General features: G+C 48.1%; 1 protein-coding gene across 3 annotated transcripts in view; it reads right to left on the bottom strand.

The window, feature by feature from the left end:
- Positions 1–921: 921 nt before the first annotated feature.
- MTHFS (methenyltetrahydrofolate synthetase) overlaps positions 922–20,606 on the bottom strand; it is a 34,261-nt gene continuing 14,576 nt past the window's right edge. For 2 of the 3 annotated variants that reach the window (XM_025437482.3, XM_025437483.3), the window contains exon 3: positions 922–1,713. In XM_025437482.3, coding sequence (XP_025293267.1) covers positions 1,484–1,713 — 230 coding nt within the window. In that variant the 3' untranslated portion in view covers positions 922–1,483. The remainder of the gene's footprint in view (positions 1,714–20,606) is intronic. The other variant, XR_003132117.3, reaches the window with a different exon arrangement.

The raw sequence follows: 20,606 nt of genomic DNA, 5'->3' as shown, positions 1-20,606 counted from the left end.
CATATGCTATTATCCAGAGAACATGGATCCATGCCTTAAATGGAACACTTCTGCATGTTCAATGAACTCATTCACACAGATCCTCAGACACCGGCCATATGTGCAGGTGTTTGTTAAGAATGAGAAATGCTAGCATCATCCCTCGTCTTTGGAGCTCACAGTGGATGCGTATGGCAGGAGGACAGGAGGATGTGGACCAGGGCTGTTTGTATAAGTGCAATGACACTAACTCTGCCCAGGAGCCTCTAGGAGAACCTCACGGAAGAGGTAACCCTAAGCTGAGTCTTAAAGGAGAGATGGGAGCTTCAGCTAGAGAGGAAAAAGGGCACCATGGCTGGCGGCATAGGCATGCCCACAAGGCGCAAGGGGCAAGAGACATCCATGCTGCTCAGGGGGGAGATCTCCATCAGCGAGGGGGAAGGACCTCCTACAGGAGAAGCATCCAGCCACTCCCCACTCCCCGGGAGGCCCCCAATGCCCCCTGAAAGCCTCCAAGCAGGGCTGCTGCCCCGTCGGATTCACGCTCCAGAAGGTCACTTAGATCATTTGGGGAACAGAGTGCAAAGCGCCAGACTGCAGGCAGCAGAGGCCAGATGAGAGTCGCCTGCTCACTTGGCCCAGAGACGCCAGAGCCTGGACACAAGGACAGACGGACAGGATGGAATGGGACCTGGTAAGGGATGGATGTCAGCAGCACTCGGATGGCAAATGCCACAGGACCGGGTGCAGGCAGTGCGGGGCGGGAGGTGGGGGGGAGCACAGTGTTCAGGAAATCTCATGGGCTTCTGGTCACGAGCAAACCTGCCGCACAAAATCACCACTCCCTCGCTGTGATGCCATCTGCCAGCGTGCAGCCCACGGCACATTTCATTTCCAAAGCAGACACCACAAGCAAACAAAGAATCGCTAACAGACAGAATATCAGATCGTCAACTCATAATTGACTGACACACGGCACAGCAGAGACAGAAGCAGAGCATTTAAATCATCTGAGGGTCCAGTCCACTAACCATCCAAACCTACAAAGCATCGGACACAGAATCTCAGGGTGAGCAGATAAAGTCATGATGAAGCCCTAGAATATTCTGGGGGAAGCCTGTACACAAACACATGGACAGATCCTCAGCCGTCTGCCAAAAGCTGACCAGGCCCACGACGGGACTTGCCGAGACCATGTCCAAGCAGCTGGGTTCACCTTGCTCTCACACTCAGGGCAGACCACAGCCCCTCACAAACAAGGGGCATGTGCTGGAGGAACACGCCTGTCACGTTGACCAGAGAGATGGCTGCAGGTCATGTGGTCCCCACCCCCATGTTCATTCACAATCTACCGCTGATTTTGGAGGGTGATTTAACATCAGGTGTTTTGCAGGTACGCAAGCAGCCAGCAGTCCATATTCACGCTGATGTCCCGACCAGGGAGAAGGGACAGACTAGCTTTTCTCTGGGGCAAAACCCTGATGTCAGCTGCAGGCATCAGGCTTTATGTCGAGGACTCTTCGTATAGGACTTCATCAACCTTCATGTCATTCTCGTCCACAGGGACCTGGGGGCAGATCTGCTCTCGGAAGGCCAAGGCCATGGTATAGGGCGGCACGTCCTGCTGCTGCAAACAGCGCCTCAGGTATGCATCGTAGTAGCCTCTGCCCCGGCCCAAGCGGTTGCCGTGCTTGTCAAAGCCGAGACCCGGCATGAAGATGAGATCCAATCCGCCTGTGGGAGACAAGGACACAGTGAAGAGGGTGAATGGTCCCTGAAAGAGACGACCCCTCGGGAGTCTGGGTTCCACTCTGGAATGACATTGATCCCCTCTCTGATTGCTAAAGAAATGTGTGAGCACTCTAGAAAATCCAACACGTACAGAGCCAAACAGAGAAGGACGTAACACCCAGCACCCCGCATGCCCATCATCCATCCCTCCCGATGTTCTGTGTGTACCTTGAACAACATGGGTCTGTCCTGTGGAAGTCATTATACAGAAATGTTTTCACTACAGAACAGTGCCATACATGTACCCCCCTCTTCCTGAGACTTTCCTAATGTTTCTCTTCCTACAGCTTATTTTATTCTAAGAACACAGTACGTGACACAAATAGCATACAGAATACGTGAGCATCAACTGTTCACATCATTGGCAAGGCTTCTGGTCACCAGGAGCCCATCAGCAGGTTAGGTCTGCAGGAATCAAAGGTTGCACGTGGATTTTCGACTGCATATAGGGTTGGCACCTCTATCCCCCAGGTAGTTCAAGGGTCATCTATATGTATAAAATCATCAGGTTCCCAGAGCCCGTCCACACCTAAACAGAATCTCCAAGGACAGAGACTAGGAACTTTTAATCTTTCTTTCAAGAATCCAGGTGATCCGGGGCACCCAGGTGGCTCAGTGGTTGCGCGTCTGCCTTTGGCTCAGGGCGTGATCCCGCGATCCGGGATCGAGTCCTACATCGGGCTCCCTGCAGGGAGCCTGCTTCTCCCTCTGCTTCTGTCTCTGCCTCTCTCTCTCTCTCTCTCCGTATGTGTGTCTCTCATGAATGAATGAATGAATGAATGAATGAATGAATGAATGAATAAATAAATAAATAAATAAATAAATAAATAAATAAAATCTTAAAAAAAAAAAAAGAATCCAGGAGATCCTACCTATCTGCCGGGTTAGAGAGCCAATGTCCCAGCATAATGACAAACGGAGGAGGGAGAAAGGGTCAGAAAGAAGCCAGGAAGGACAGAGCTGTTCTGAGAGGCAGTGAGCAAAGCAGGTTAGCTGCTACCAGCACCAAGGTACCCACTTCATTTCCCCTCTCACTGGAGAGCCAAGGCCTGCCAGGTTGCCAGCTTCCCTGGATTCACATGAGAGCAGGCTGAGCCAGCCAGGGATATTCCAGAGGTACACACGGGGCCCCCTAGCTGTCCTCTGGCTGGAACCCTCCCAGGGACACAGGGACCATCAGATGATGCTCTGTGGCATCATCAAGACAGAGCAGGTTGCTAAGGCTCAGGGCATGAGGCAGGGTCTTGGAGGCTGCAGAGATCTGACGGCAGTGGAAGGTGTGGGGAGCCTCATGAAGAAGGCGGCAAAGATCACAAGGTGGAGAACCTGCATGGATTTTGTGAGGCCCACAGAACAGCCCTTCTAGGCTCTAGCAGGGAGCATGACAAACCAGCACTAATCATGAGCCACACCACATGTCCAACTCAGGGCTGTGCCCAGCAGCCTTCTTCTGCCGGTCCTTGGCCTCTGGAAAGCCACCTGGGGGCTTCTGGGGGACCCGAAGCTTAGCATGGATGAAGCTCTCACACAGCACTGCTGCCAAGGACATACCAGGGCTGGGAACGGGGTGTTCAGGGTAGCGGTGTTCATACTGCCAGCTAGGCCGGCCCCCCGCCATCAATAGCTGCTCTGAGTCCCTGCAGAAGTGCAAGCTGAACCCGGGACACACCTGCTGACCCGTGCCTGCCAGAACCCAGCAGAGCCCGCCTCAGACCACAGTCCTGACCTTCTGTGAAACCTGCTGGTCTCTTCCAACCCAAACCCTGGTCACTGACCTTTCCCCTCCCTGACCCTGTCCTGCTCCTTTTTCTCTCATGGGATTAACAGCGGCTTGTGCATAGAGACTTTGCTGGCTCCGGGTCCTTTTTGTTGCCGAGCAGACGTGGGCTGGAAGCTCAGCTCTGTCATCTGTACAGCATACGCACACACATGTTTTTTTCTGAGGCTCCTGCCTCTTTAGAGTCCATCAGGGCACTTTCTGTAAAGTCCTCCGGGGGCATGCTTCCTCCCCCTCTAGGGAATGGGGCTCAGCTAAAATAAAGCAAGCACGTGTGTAACACCTATTCCAATGCACGGCATGCTCTGCCAACTGCCCCCAAAGCAACAGGACAGAAAGCTCTAGAAGGCTTCAACAGAGGGAGAGCCCGCCTGGCTGGCTGGTCAGGGAAGGGCTTGTTGGAACCTGGTGGGACCAAGGCTTGCATGGAGGTGCCAAAACTGGGTTTGAGTACGTTTCAGAGAGTAAGGAAAAGGTGGCAGGAGCAGAGTGACAAGGAGGGAACAGTCAGGGTGGAAGGACCCCGCTGAGGATCAGAGAACATGCAAGGCAGCCAGGTCAGGCAGGGCATGAAGATATGGAAGGTACAGGCCAAGTGATCCCCACTGCTCAATAGCAAAATGACAACACCAGATTCAACAACCTGAACTGACAGTTCTCCAGAGAAGACCAGCAACGGCCAACAGGCATAGGATTCCTGCGGATGAATTTTGTATCCTGTGACCTTACTGAAATCCATTATCGATTCTAGCAGCTTTCTGGTGGGAGTCTGTAGGACTATCTATATACAGTATCAGGTCGTCTGCAAATAGAGGAAGTTTTACTTCTTCCATACCAATCTGGATGCTTTTTCTTTTTCTTCTCTAACTGTAGTGGCTAAAAAACTCAGGACTATGCTGAATAAAAGTGGTGAACATGGACATCCTGTCTTGTTCCTGACTTTGGGGCAAGCTCTGGTCTTCCCCTTCGACTGTGATGTTGGCTGTGGGTCTCTCCTATATGCCTTTACTATGCAGACTTATGTTCCCTCTGGACCCACTTCATTGAGAGCTTTCATCATAAACAGATGTTGAATTTTGTCAAATGCTTTTTCTGCAACTATTATAATGATCATGACTTTTATTCTGCATTTTGTGAACGTGTGTGCCGTGGTGACAGATGTGTGAATATTGAGCCATCCTTGCCTCCCTGGGATATATCCCACTTGACTGTGGTGAGTGACCCTTTAAACATGTTGTTAAATGTGGTTTGCTAGCACTTTGCTGAGGATTTTTGCTCTGTGTTCATCAGGGGCACTGGCCTGTAATTTTCTGCTTGTAGTGTCCTTATCTGGTTTTGTTGTGAGGGTAAATGTTGCCCTCATGGAATGAATTTGGAAACCTTTTTTTTTGGAATAGTTTGAGGAGACTAAGGATTAACTCTTCTTTAAATGTTTGGTAGTGTTCCCTTGTAAGCCATCTGGCCCTGGACTGCTTTGGGAGTTTTTTGGCTTTGGTTTTTGGTTGTTTTTTGTTGTTGTTGTTTTGTTTTTGAAGTAGGTTCCATGCCTAGAGTGGAGCCCAACCTTGAGCTCAAGACCTGAGCTGAGATCATGAGTCAGACGCTCAACTGATTAAGCCACCAGGCCCCCCTGTTGGGAGTTTCCTGATTACCAATCCAACTTTGTTACTAGTAATTGGCCTGTTCAGATTTCCTGTCTCCCCGATTCAGTGTAGGAGCCAAGAGGCACATAAAAGGATGTTCAGCATCACTCATCATCCAGGAAATGCAAATCAACACCTCAATGAGATACCACCTCACACCTGTTAGGATGTCCATTAAAAAAACAATAAATACGTAAGTAATAAATAAGTAAGTAATAAATAAGTAATAAATGTTGGTGAGGCCTACGGAGAGACTGGAACCCTTGTATGTTGATGCTGGGAATATAAAAAGGTACAGCCACTATGAAAGACAGTATAAAGTTCCTTAAAAAAATTAAAAGTAGAACAACTAGTAGTCCCATTTCCGGGGTATTTAGCCAAAACACCCCTGAAATCTGCCATCTTGAAGAGGTATTTGTACACCCATGTTCAGAGCAGCCCTACTCACAGTAGTTCAGAGGAAGAAACACCTCGATGTCCACTGATGGATGAATGGATAAACACAATGTGGCACATCCACTGGAATACGACTCGGCCATGAGAAAGAAGGGACTCCGGTCAGTCACCTGCAACAGCCTAGAGGAGCTCTGAGTACATCAGGTGAAGGGAAATAAAATCAGGTGCAGGAGAACAAATGCTGCATGAGTCACTCACAGGAGGCACCTGAAGCAGCCAAACCCCCAGGAGCAGAACGTACTGCAGTGGCTGCGGGAGGCTGGGAGGAGAGATGGGGGCTGCTGTGGGCACCAGCGTCAGCAGGGCAGGATGAGGAGATACAGCAAAGGTCTGCTGTCCAACACCACACCCACGGGCAGCATGCACCGCACACCTACATTTTGTTAACAGGGTGGATCTCATGTTATATCTACCACATTTTTTTCCATAAAAAAAGGCAAAGATACTAAAGGAAAGCCAGGAGGAAACTGGGATTTCTACCAGTCAATACACAAAAAATAGATGGTAGAATTTCAGAGGACACACCTCCAGGCTGCCAGAGGAAGAGAAGGAAGGAAGGAGACAGACAAGAAAATATCCATTTCTAGTCCCTCACAGGACATGTCTCTGCCCGCCCACCCCGACCCCACCCCGCCCCAGAATCTCCGAGACCGCCACAACGCTGTCCAAGGTACCCTTCATGCATGAAGTCTGAATAAGACTTCTAGGCCAAAGGAGGCCTGAGAGACACGTCTATCCTCTACAGAACGGGCCAACCTGAGCATGGCAACCCCTGATGTAGCAACTCCAAAGTCTGGGTTTGGATCAAGGAGGCAACATCATGGGATGAGATGGTGTAAGTGTTACCTCGCCCGGTTGTTCAACATGAGCTCTATGAGTGAGCAAGGACAATAGCTCTGGTGTTCTCGGGTGACAGGATGTGGTAAGAGCAGGTCCAGACATCCTGTGTGGGGTGTTGCTGCTGGACCCCCCAGCCCACAGGATGGGCATCGCCACACCCTTCAACCACAGGGTCACCTGCAGTCCCAGCTCAGGTCCTTGGAATCCCCATCTGGCCTGTATCCACCTGATGAATCCAAGTGTTTTCCTGAAACACAGTTTCCTTGCTATGGAAGGAAATCTACTTGCTGTCACTAGAAGGTCCTGCTGTGTCCTCCCCACCAGTCACACGCATGCCTCCCCCTCCCCCACACACTCCCCGGTCTCCTCACACTTTCACAACACAGTACTGGAGGCTTTCCGTCCCCCAGAGGCACGGCACTGATTGGGCTTGATGGTCACACACAGGCTTACAAGTGCCCCTGGCATGCGCTGCTCCTACCCTGGGCCGACCTGCTAACAGGGTGGACCCCAGACCTACCCTCACGCACTTCAAAGTCAAAACTCACCAAGGAGAACAGGTAAAAACGCTCAGTCTGTGCCCAGATTCTCTATGAGCCGCTGGCATGGCTCTACTTTCACCAGATGCTCGGTGAGAAAGGACAGGGACACAGTACAACACACAGGGAGACCCCACCTGATGTGTTCACTCCTGTGCAGTCCTCAGAGCACCCCCATGGCCCCTGGACTGCACCCCACTGCTCAGTAAGTACTCTCTGGGAGTCACAGGACTCCTCTGCAGGGTCACGGCTTGGAGGGTGTCTCTCTCCCGGTTTTGCTAGATTTCAAATGTGATTCTGCACTCCAGAACTACAGGCCAAGATTCAGGACGGTCGCCCAGCTCCATGGTACATCTGCTCAGACATGGGCTGCCTTAGGGTTCGTGCTGGCTCTGAAGCACCAGTGCCCTCTGGAGGCAGCCCACCGTGGAGGCCTGGGCCCTGGTCCCACAGCTCTTGGCTGGTTGTGCTCCTACGCTTCAGGCTTCCGTCTCCTGAGCTGGCGATGCAGCTGGAACCTGTGTCCACCGCTGCAGGCTGGGCACAACAATTAGACGAGGTTGTGCCTGTGACTGCCTCAGCCCAGACCCAGGCTATGCTGAGGATAAGAGCTTCCCTCTAAGAGCTTCCCTCTTTTAACTAAGAAATGTCACACTCTTTCTTGAGTCAGGCAGCAGGGAAAGGGCTGGAGATGCCTCAGTACTCAGTGATTTTTCAGCCAGAGCTTTTCCAGCCTCCCCTTAGAACAGGCTATCACTCGTCCTCTCAGCTCTGGGTGTGGAAGGAGGGCAGGGGAAGACAAGGTGGTAGAACAGGGCGAGGAAACTTCCTGTAACGGGCCAGAGAACACGGAATTCAGGCTTTGCAGGCCACGGGGTCTGTGTCACAACCATGTACTCTGCCAACAAACAGGCATGGCTGTGCTCTGAGGAAGTTTTATCACAGACACAGGTGGCAGGCCAGGTGTGGTCCGCGGGCTGCAGGGCACTGACCCTGTCCTGGAAGATAAGGAAAGAGTTTCAGGAAGAAGAGAGCAGCATGTCAAATCCCTCCAGAAGGGCAATCAGCTTCTCGGAGAGAAAGCTGAGGCCTTGCCGCCCGGGCTGATGAAGATTCAACACACACGGCTCCTGATGCTAAGAGATGCACATGGAACCAGGCAAAGGGACGGAGAAAGCACCAGAAGCACCTGTACCTTACAGGTAGCAGAGCGGAGAGGCCGAGTGTACAGGATTCTCAACACACTGTGGGGCCTGCACCTCAGTGCCGGCACTTAGTAGCTAGGAGACATCAGTCAAAATTGCCTTGACCTGAAACCTATGATGGACAAGCGTATTAGGAAGTGGAGAGTCCCTACACTCTTGAATACCAAGTGTCAACCAACTGCTGCATGATACTCCTCAGGCCCCACAGCTGATTAGAAACATGCCTCCGGAACACAAATGAGCTGAAATCCTAAAATAAAATACAAAACCAATAATCCATGACAGCTCTTGCAGCAGAACTCCCAGAGATCAATACCTGATGCTTGAAGCTCACCATAGTTGCCTCTGAAAGGACAGATGGAAGCAGGAACCACCCCCCCCCCACCTGACTCCCTCTTCATGGTTTCACTGTACAGAGCATGCAAGGGGATAAAGTGTTTATGCGCTCACAGCATCAAATATTCTCTGCTTCTCATTGTATATAACCACCGGGATTTTCAAACATTTATTTCCCTGCAGTTGCATACCGCTCTTAAGGAGTAAGCAACTAAACCACCTAAGGCAGAGAGCTGTTTGGGTTTTTTATTACATTGTAAATGTACCTTCATTCATTCTGCTGTGTTTGGTCACAATGCAGCTGGGCCATTTGGGGATCTCCATGTACAATCAAATACACTGTAGTAATAATCATCTTTTTATTTTAAGGTATTTATTTACTTATAGAGAGCTTGTGAGCAGAAGGAAGAGCAGAGAGAGAGGGAGAGGAAGAGAGAATCTCGAGCAGACTCTCAGCTGACCATGGAGCCCAACACATGGGGCTTGAGCTCACAATCCTGAGATCACAACCTGGGCCAAAATCAAAAGTCAGACACTTAACCAACTGAATCACCCAGGCGCCTCCCTAAATTTCTTTAAAAGCCTTTTGAAGTATCGACCTTCTAGCATTTGTAGGACAAGGGCCTTGGCAGTGGTATGATGCTGCAGGTGAGCGTACTTCTAGAGAGGATGCCAGTGCATGAGCCCCTTAACTATCACTTACTGGTGAAGAAAAATGTTCATCAAATTACTTACCTCCTCCTAAAACTCAGTGTCTTCTCTGTGAGATGGAAACAATACTACCACCTACAAACAGCATGTGAAGACTCTAGCATGTGCTCAGTAAGCACTGCCATTCCTAAACTCTGGGTACAAATAACACCTGTTCTCTTTACAATGACTCTGAAAGTCATTTCTTCTCAAGTTAATGCAAAAACTTGTACAGTAAGACTACGATGGGGTGATTGCACAGATCTCCTAGTGGCACAAGGCCCCTGCAAGGACAGCTATGACTCTCTACAGCCACCTGCTGTCACAGCTAGAAATGTACTGGCGGTGCCAAGCAGGAAGCCAGGGGGACTGTGACACACGCTGTCCCTGAACCCGGCTTTGCGGGGACATTTTCCCTGTTCCACAGGGCCTTTCCTGTCACCAAAGCCACCTGGAGGGGAATCTGCTGCACACCAGGGAAGGTGGGGTCACTCTGTAAGCACCCCTTTCATCATTTAAAAATCTCCCATGTGCCAGACGCTGTGCTGCGCCCTCAATGGGCAGAATCTCATGGAGTCTCCCCAACAGCCCCAAAGAGGGGGGTGTTACTCTCCCTGTTTCTCGGATGGGAAAACCAAGGCTCAAGAGAGCATGTGACCTGCCCAAAGCCACACAGCCAGTAGATGCCAGGGCTGGCATGTGATCTCTGATTTCCCAGCACCTGCAGTGGGTGGAAGCCCTTTGTTCCTCACCTGGGGAGGTAAAACAGACAAGGAACGTGCTCCTTAGTGGCCTCAGCTGGGTGTCGGGGGGTGGGGGTAGGGGGGGTCCATGGACACCACCCTGTATCATCAGGTTAGGGCCACAGGGAGGGACACACAGCACAGTCCAACTAGGAAAGTGAGAGCAGAGTAAGGGAGAGGGCAGGGGGCAGAGAGGGCTGAGAGGGGGGTAGGCAGCGTATACCCCCTGTGCCCTCAAACACACAGGCAGTGCTGCAAGGGAAGCTAGGGCAGCTCCAGGCCTGAAGGCTGAGGGGTGGGAGCAAGAGTACAGGAGCCTGGGCCCTGGGAGCTGCAGGGGGAGGGGCTGCTGTCAGGGCAGAGGCTCTTAGTAGAAGATGCACTGGGGTTAGAGGGGAGCAGGAGGGAGCAAACATCCACCTCACCCTCCCGCACCCTTTGGTCTCCATGGGTGCCTCCTGCTGGCTGAAGAGCCAGGAGCCAGGGCACCTGTTATGGGGTGCATGCAGGGGGACCCTCCCCAGCACCATGCAGGTGACGGACACTGGAGGGGTCGGGAAGGGGCCACGCTGACGGTTCAGCAAAGCTTTACACATGCCTGCAATTGTGCTTACCTCCAGGTTTGGGGAATTCAGCTTGCTTGTTATTTCTTTATATTTCTCTGCTCTGCTCAAGTATATCCTATCCTTATAATCAGAGCAAAGCTATTTTCCTTTAGAAAAATATTTTTATGAACACTCAGAAAAATGTTGAGTCTCCGTTCAAAGATGTACTGCCAACATGTTAGCTCTTTTCTTAGATCTATCTTTTATTATATCACAAAGCTAGTTAGCATGGTATATAGAAAATAAGCCCAAGTCTTACTAAATTATTAAAAGTCGGGAGGAAGTGATAATTGGATTTGCATTTTTTAAATCATCATTACCATCACCCTAAACAACAACAAAACTGCCTCCTGTGTGAAGGACAGCAAGCAAGGTGCTAAGGACCAAAGAGGAAGAAGCGGGGGTTCCCCCCACCCAAGTACAGGGGTTGGCCTAGGGTCAAATCTGGCCTGTCACCTGCTTTTGCACCAAGTCTCTCTTTTTTTAATAGGGCTTTATTTAGGGCACCTGGGTGGCTCAGTAGCTGAGCATCTGCCTTTGGCTCAGGTCATGATCCTGGGGTTCTGGGATCAAGTCCCTCATCGGGCTCCCTGTTCAGTGGAAGCCTGCTTCTCCCTCTCCCTTTGCTGCTTCACCTGCTCATTTTCTCTCTCTCATTAAAAACAAAAACAAACACACACAAAATAAAAACCCAGCCAGCCTTTCCCATGTGCTATCAACAACACCTAAGAAGGTCTTCTGGGAGCACCCTGGGCAGCCAGGTCTCTAGGCCACAAATCTATCCCTGACCCTGGACATCAGCGACATATCCCCACTTAACCAGCAAGAAAACTGGATTTCCTCTAAAGCTTCTTAAATCTTTAGAAGGGGTGGCACAAAGGACTTTATAGCAGTGAAAGTCCTGCATTTGTGTGGTAGTTACATAAATCTGTCCAATTGCACAAGCGCACTGAGATGCGCATACGCATCCTGCACATCGGGAAGTACACATGTAGACGGCTGACACTGAGTCAGGCTGGAAGGCTACTGCAAGACTCCATGCCCTGGTGCTGCTACTCTACTGCAGTTTTGTGAGATGTTACCATGGAGGGAGGCTGGGTGAAGAGAACACAGGACCTCTCGCTACTATTTTTATAAATTATTTCAAAATTAAAAGTTTCAAAAATGTTTAGAAAAAATTATCTCCTGCTGGGACCTCCAACTCAAAAAATCTAAAACCAAATCAGCCCCAATCTACTCTCAATCTTGCCTTCCTCTGATTGACCTTAAGTTCTAAAGATAACAGAGTGATTGCCCCTTCACTTGCATGGTCAACCATAGGCCATGAGCAGGTGATTTTCCCCCAAGATGCAGTACCAGATGGTGGCAGCAGCCTAGCGCTCACAGCAACTGCGCCCTCCCCTCACCGCTCCTCACATAGGCTCTGCATACTCTCCCGTCGCCGGAGGGCTGAGTACAGAATCACAGGTATCCTGAGAGCGAGAGACACCACACATCCATGTAACTTTTATTACAGTATATTGTTATAATTGTGTATTTCATTGTGGGTTCCTGTTGTTCATCTCTATGCCTGATGTATTAACTAGACTTCATCCTATGTATGTACGTATATGAATGAACATCATATATTTGGGGTGCTGAGAGGGGGTGTAGGCAGAGGTCCCCAAGGGACGTGGGACACACTCCCTCAGTAGAGGGGGATCTATATAACCTATTCACTGCCTGCCTTGACAAACATGCTTTCCAGACTTCCCCACACGTCCTGCCTGCCAAGTGTCTGCGCCCTGGTGATTCCTACCATTCCTCTAAGACTCAAGCTTCTCTGACCTCCTTCACCTTCAGACCAACACAAGGAGCTCTCGCCCACACCCCACCAAGCCCAGGGGGCATTGGTGTCAAGGAAGCAGTACCGCCTCCGCCCTACAGATTAAACACCCCCTACACTCTCTGCAAGCAGACCTAGAGAAGGTGGAGCGGCGGGCTACAGGAAGGGGATTTCTCTGAAACGCGTATCTTGCCCACTTCCTAACGTGGTCTAATGCTGCCCGTAAATGTATATCTAGCTTCCTTGCCCTGATTTCTCATAACGTGTAACACAAAACACTTTTCTATTGCTCATTGTCTTTCCTGGAAAAGATCACAGACTCCTTGATGGTAGGTTCTGACACAGGTGCAACAGAATGGTTCACAGGCACTCCTGCTGACGTGGCAAGTGAGGCTGTGCGGAGTTATTCTAGTGGCCACACACAAGTGTTACCCAGTCAGGAGGAAGGATGGGACGATAATAGATCACATCCAGTAATTCTACATTAGGGTAACAAAAGTTAGCTGGTTTCAGTTTGTTTCACCCAACTATTAAAACTCAAGAACCTAACATCCTATTTGTTAAGAATCTCTAAATATATATCTCCCCAAATTGAACTGCATGCTTCTCTGTTGCATAACTTCTCTGTTGGGCCTGAACCTCTCCTCTCCTCTGTGACTTTGGTGGCTGATTTTTACCGTCAATTGGGGACAAGAAGAATCTGGGTTTTGGCCTCCCCCCAACGTGCCTGTGTGCCCTTGGACTGGTCATTTCCAGCCTGTTTCTGCTCCGTTGGCTGCAGGACAGACACACCGACTCAGAGGGTCTCCAAAGTCCCCTGTTGTGCCCCCATTGTGCCAGTTCACCAAATGAGGAGGTGAAACACGGGATTCTGCAGATAAAGCCACCACCGCAGACCCTCGCTGATATCTCCTATAAACTGGGGAACCGCTCAGCGCCCTGAAATCTAGCAGCCTTTAGAAACCCAGCATTGCACACTTCACTTTGAAAACATGTCATCAGCGATGCAGGCTTCTTATGAAATTGACTTGATTTCCTAGGACTTGATTTCCTAGGACTTAAGAAAATGTTGAAGAAAATAACTTTAGCATGATTTCAAGGACTTCTGAGGACACCTAGGTGGCTCAGTGGTTGAGCATCTGCCTTTGGCTTGGGGCATGATCCCGAGGTTTTGGGATCAAGTCCTGCATCAGGCCCCCTGCGAGGAGCCAGCTTCTCCCTCTGCCTGTGTCTCTCTGCCTTCTGTGTCTCTCATGAATAAATAAATAAAATCTAAAAAAAAAAAAAGAAAAAAGGACTTCTGTTTCCATCTGGAAATCTGAAACCATGTTCCTGTTTTCCTACAAAAGAACGTGATGATACAATGGAAAAATGTTCTGTTCACGGTAACAATGACTATTAACCACCTAGGAATGCACTTAACAGGCAATGTGAAGAAACAATATGATGCAGAGCAAACACATCAACAGAGGATCAGAGAAGGAGCCTGGGACAACGGAAGAGGCCATGCTCCTACAGACAGCTCGATGTCATAAAGAAGTTTATTTCCCACAAACTAATAAAAAAATCTAACACAATTCCAACCAAAATCCTACAAGATTTGGATTTCTCATAACGTGTAACAGAAGATAATTTTAAAGGGACTACTGCCAAGATAATTTTAAAGTGAATCTCAAAAATCAATGGTTCAGAACAGTCGGCTAAGTTTTTTAAACTAGGTACTGCAGAGACCCAGACCCCCTCTCCGAGGCATCACAGTGCACCGGGGGAGCACACACGGCTGCACACATCATGAGCCAGCGCCAGGAAGGCAGAGAACCGTGGAGAAGACCAACATGCCCAGGAACAGACCCAAAAATAGGCAAGAATGCAGGCCATGAAAACAGTGGCACTTCAAAGTAGAGGAAAGAGAGTAGATTATTTATTAAATGCTGTTGTGACACATGGCTATTTTTTTAAATAAGAACTTAGGTTCCTTTCCTATACCTCAACATATGACATATTCAAAAGGAATTCATATTTTAACATTGAAAAAAATAAAGTACTAGGATAAAACATAAATTTATATATTCTCCAGAATGAAGAAAATTTCCCTAAAAATGAAGCCAAAGGCAGAAAATCATAAAGGAAAAGACTGATTTCACTAATAAGATTTTAATACATTTATATTCCTCAAAACAGATATATACACAAAATTAAAAAGAAAATGAAAAGAATATTTACAGTATGTATGGTAGACTAATGGCTAAATTTAATAAAGAACTGTTACTAGAGGTTCATTAACCATTATTTTTGACAAAATACAGCATCCATTCCTGATCAAAACTCTTCAGAGTGTAGGGATAGAGGGAACATTCCTCGACATCTTAAAAGCCATCTATGAAAAGCCCACAGCAAATATCATTCTCAATGGGGAAGCACTGGGAGCCTTTCCCCTAAGATCAGGAACAAGACAGGGATGTCCACTCTCACCACTGCTATTCAACATAGTACTGGAAGTCCTAGCCTCAGCAATCAGACAACAAAAAGACATTAAAGGCATTCAAATTGGCAAAGAAGAAGTCAAACTCTCCCTCTTCGCCGATGACATGATACTCTACATAGAAAACCCAAAAGTCTCCACCCCAAGATTGCTAGAACTCATACAGCAATTCGGTAGCGTGGCAGGATACAAAATCAATGCCCAGAAGTCAGTGGCATTTCTATACACTAACAATGAGACTGAAGAAAGAGAAATTAAGGAGTCAATCCCATTTACAATTGCACCCAAAAGCATAAGATACCTAGGAATAAACCTCACCAAAGATGTAAAGGATCTATACCCTCAAAACTATAGAACACTTCTGAAAGAAATTGAGGAAGACACAAAGAGATGGAAAAATATTCCATGCTCATGGATTGGCAGAATTAATATTGTGAAAATGTCAATGTTACCCAGGGCAATATACACGTTTAATGCAATCCCTATCAAAATACCATGGACTTTCTTCAGAGAGTTAGAACAAATTATTTTAAGATTTGTGTGGAATCAGAAAAGACCCCGAATAGCCAGGGGAATTTTAAAAAAGAAAACCATATCTGGGGGCATCACAATGCCAGATTTCAGGTTGTACTACAAAGCTGTGGTCATCAAGACAGTGTGGTACTGGCACAAAAACAGACACATAGATCAGTGGAACAGAATAGAGAATCCAGAAGTGGACCCTGAACTTTATGGGCAACTAATATTCGATAAAGGAGGAAAGACTATCCATTGGAAGAAAGACAGTCTCTTCAATAAATGGTGCTGGGAAAATTGGACATCCACATGCAGAAGAATGAAACTAGACCACTCTCTTTCACCATACACAAAGATAAACTCAAAATGGATGAAAGATCTAAATGTGAGACAAGATTCCATCAAAATCCTAGAGAAGAACACAGGCAACACCCTTTTTGAACTCGGCCATAGTAACTTCTTGCAAGATACATCCACGAAGGCAAAAGAAACAAAAGCAAAAATGAACTATTGGGACTTCATCAAGATAAGAAGCTTTTGCACAGCAAAGGATACAGTCAACCAAACTCAAAGACAACCTACAGAATGGGAGAAGATATTTGCAAATGACATATCAGATAAAGGGCTAGTTTCCAATATCTATAAAGAACTTATCAAACTCAACACCAAAGAAACAAACAATCCAATCATGAAATGGGCAAAAGACATGAACAGAAATCTCACAGAGGAAGACATAGACATGGCCAACATGCACATGAGAAAATGTTCTGCATCACTTGCCATCAGGGAAATACAAATCAAAACTACAATGAGATACCACCTCACACCAGTGAGAATGGGGAAAATTAACAAGGCAGGAAACCACAAATGTTGGAGAGGATGCGGAGAAAAGGGAACCCTCTTACACTGTTGGTGGGAATGTGAACTGGTGCAGCCACTCTGGAAAACTGTGTGGAGGTTCCTCAAACAGTTAAAAATATACCTGCCCTACGACCCAGCAATTGCACTGTTGGGGATTTACCCCAAAGATACAAATGCAATGAAACGCCGGGACACCTGCACCCCGATGTTTCTAGCAGCAATGGCCACGATAGCCAAACTGTGGAAGGAGCCTCGGTGTCCAACGAAAGATGAATGGATAAAGAAGATGTGGTTTATGTATACAATGGAATATTACTCAGCTATTAGAAATGACAAATACCCACCATTTGCTTCAACGTGGATGGAACTGGAGGGTATTATGCTGAGTGAAGTAAGTCAGTCGGAGAAGGACAAACATTATATGTTCTCATTCATTTGGGGAATATAAATAATAGTGAAAGGGAAAATAAGGGAAGGGAGAAGAAATGTGTGGGAAATATCAGAAAGGGAGACAGAACGTAAAGACTGCTAACTCTGGGAAACGAACTAGGGGTGGTAGAAGGGGAGGAGGGCGGGGGGTGGGAGTGAATGGGTGACGGGCACTGGGTGTTATTCTGTATGTTAGTAAATTGAACACCAATAAAAAAAAAAAAAAAAAAAAAGAACTGTTACCAACTGGAAAGAAAATGATGAAAAATATATATATATTTATTCCCCAAAATAAATAGGGCAACGAACAGTACTTTATGAAAGGCAGATTAAAAAACATATAGCCATTATGTATTTTCACATTTTCCATAAGGCACGCATGTTAATCACTGCAATTCTTTAAAGAAGGAAGAAGGAGATTAAAACAAGATTGGGGGCAGCCTGGGTGGCTCAGCGGTTAAGCATCTGCCTTCAGCCCAGAGCGTGATCTTGGAGACCTGGGATCAAGTTCCACGTTGAGCTCCCTCTGCCTGTGTGCCTCTGCCTCTGTGTGTGTGTGTGTCTCTTATGAATAAATGAAATCTTAAAAAAAATAAAATAAAACAAGATTGGGGAATTCCTCTTTTCATTCATTCTTCAGCACAAAACCAGAAACAATGATGAGTCAACAACACCAAGTCCCTTTCGAAGGCTGAGAATTCAAGCAGCATGGGTCATTAGATGCCCCAATGGGTTTCTTCTGAGACTGCTAACCAATTTCTACTAGAGTGGATTTCCTGCTGGTCACGCACCTGTCACGCACCTGTCCTGGGAATCTTACTGCTGTATTTCCTGCAACACCATCTCATGGTGAGCCATGACTCACACATGAAGACCTGGCTCAGCTACGTCTCCCCAGACATGTCAGACAAAGAGTGCCCTCCTCCGCCCTGGGCCCCTACAATGCTCCCCATGGAGGTCACTGTCGCCAGGCCTGAAACCACCGTCCCACGTGCGATGGGCATCACTGCTGCCACCAAGTGCTTACTACATCACGGGCACTGTACACACCTTATCCAAATTTTCTTATTCACATCATGTCAGTAGAGCAAGCACCATTATCTGCATCTCCAAATGAGGAGCCTTGATTCAGAGGGATGAGAGGACTCTCAAAGTCCACTCAACCAGTCTGCGACAGAACAAGAGACTAAACCCAGCTCCCTCGGAGGCCAACCCCCCCGCCCCGCCCCACTTAATCACTGCTCACCCTCTCTTCCTCAGTAAACTGAACTCCAGTGGCCACAGGTCCCCACCTCCCGTGCGGCCTTTTTAGGGCATCGCCTGTGACTGCCATACCACAGGGGACTGACCATGAGTGCATGGACATTCATTATTGCCTTCACTTGTCCATCCATCCAGTGAAGGGAAACAATCCTCTTCCAGGATGGTGGTGGCTGTGCAAAGTTGCACAGCCTATTCTGAAAGCAATATCAAAACATCTATAAAAATTTAGACTCTGGGGATCCCTGGGTGGCGCAGCAGTTTAGCGCCTGCCTTTGGCCCAGGGCGCGATCCTGGAGACCCGGGATCGAATCCCATGTCGGGCTCCCGGTGCATGGAGCCTGCTTCTCCCACTGCCTGTGCTCTGCCTCTCTCTCTCTCTCTCTCTCTCTCTCTCTCTCTCACTGTGTGCCTATCATAAATAAATAAAAATTAAAAAAAAAAATTTAGACTCTGTCCCCATGGCACTGCTGAGAGCTGACCATCTGGAGTTATTTGTGTAGGTATGCTAAAATATATCAGGGTGCTCTTTCTGCTGTTGTTGGTAATATTTTTAAAAATGGAAGCAATCTAAATGTCCACTAATGGAGGATTGGTTAAAAGAATTAGAGTACCTCAATGCTACACAACCATTTAAAACACTAAGGCAGATCACCATGTGTAGGTATGCAAGTAATTCTAAGGTTTACTAACAAGTGAAAAACCAAAACATAAAACAGAATATAGAGCATCATCCGATGTGCATACAGTTTTTAAAAAGAATGCACACGTACGGAGAGAGAAGGGTACCCAAATATGTTCCTGGTGCTCGGGTCTGGGGGGGGGGCGTTGACGGAGGGTAGACTTTGACTCCTCTGCATCTCCCTTACAAAACCACTGGGATGATTTACCCTGAGCGTGTAATTACTCACGAAGGTATGAAGGAACCGTTGCTCTACCACTTGGGGTTGTCCTTTCTCATCTGTCTCGTACACAACAAACCACACGGAAACAGGGTATGGTTAGCATGGATAGACCAGGACACCTGCTGAGAATCAGTCTCCATACATTCCAGGTCTTCTTTCACTCCAAGACCATATCCTTACGTCAGGATTGGTGGCATGCACGCAGATAAGCCACCTTCCCACCAGCAAAAAACAAACAAGTAACATATATAAAATCATCCTTGCCTTCAGCATTTTTTAATTTTACTTGTCAAGCCTACAGGGTACACAAGAGATGCCAGTCTTGCCCAGGGGTGGCTTTTCCTTGTACTTTTTTGCCAACTGAATGTGCAGCTAACGCACAGCTAACGATGACTCGGGGACAGAGGAACCGCAAGCATCCGGGTAAGTGGCAGGGCGGTTCTTGTGCATCTCACTAGCTGCGTCCATCCATCGCATCAGTCCTAACGAAAGATTGTCTCGCCCAGAGACACGGCTCCTTACTCCAGAACCCTTCCCTCTTGCCTTTTCGGTGGCAAAAGCAGGCATGTGAAAAAAGACTCTATCTGTGGCCTCTGACGCCTAGCACATTGCTAACGCCCATTTCCATGGACTTCAGGGTTCTCTCTTCTCCTTGCAGCTAACCCTTTCCAAATGTATATCTATGTTTTTCTCTCCACTTTCACAAACTATAGTAACCTAAGAAATAACATCAAAAACACGCAATCTGAGAAAACCTCATCTAGAGAGGGAAACGACTACGTCTGGCCCATGTTTGTCACAGCCTCATCTACCGTTGGCTCCCGTTTATAGCCTCGGGTTTTACCATGGTGCAGTGGAGACATGCTGAAGTGACTCCTACATCAGTAACTATTTCCTAACCTCCTGACCTATGCATCCCACTAGCTACCTACAGCATCTCCTGGAGGCCCCAGAGCCACTTCAACAGGGTTCAGCCCCTGCCCCCAGACCTCCTGACCCCTGGCTCAGTTAATAGGACCATACCCTGAAGGCAGAGCCAGGCTGTGCCCCCGCGGCCTGGAGTGCTCAGTCACCAGGGCCTACAACTACGCTGTGCATCAGAACTCGTGTGTCCTCTCTATCCTTCCAGGGACAGTCAGTTCTCTTCCCTCCTACTCCCTCAGGTTCCCAGTCTCCTTGGTCTTTGTCTCCCCAGCCCACCCCCCTTACAGCTGGCAGAATGATCTTTGTAAAACACAGACTGTCCACATCACTCCCCCAATTAAAGTATTTCGGGATTTCCCCAAAACTTCCGGAATGAGGTTCAACCCCAAATGTAGCACATGCATGATTCTTCACCAGGCCTGTGAGTCCCCGACACGGAGTCAGCCCGAAACCACCCGCCAGGTCACAGCCGGCCTGGGGCTGTCCATCCAAACACCCCTTCCCCTCCTGCATCCACTCTGCCCTTCCTCCTGAGTCATGGAACCACAACCTCACTCAGGAGTCCACAAACCCCATGGCAAGACTTTTGCAAGCCTCTCACATTTACTACACGGCACCGGACAGAAAATGTGTGCAGCTCCCTGGTCTAGAATGATGAGTGGAAAAACCAGGGCGACCCAAGAATTCTATCTGGGTGCAAGAATTCACCAGTGTACACAGAGGGCCAGCTTCAAGAATAAAAGCCTTGTGAAAATACCACACTGGAAAAATTCATGTAAAGGCATACTCCATCTGACCAG

Source organism: Canis lupus, chromosome 3 (assembly GCF_003254725.2).
Source record: "Canis lupus dingo isolate Sandy chromosome 3, ASM325472v2, whole genome shotgun sequence".
In the NCBI taxonomy this organism is placed as follows: domain Eukaryota; kingdom Metazoa; phylum Chordata; class Mammalia; order Carnivora; family Canidae; genus Canis; species Canis lupus.
This window is presented reverse-complemented; position numbering and strand designations above follow the sequence as displayed.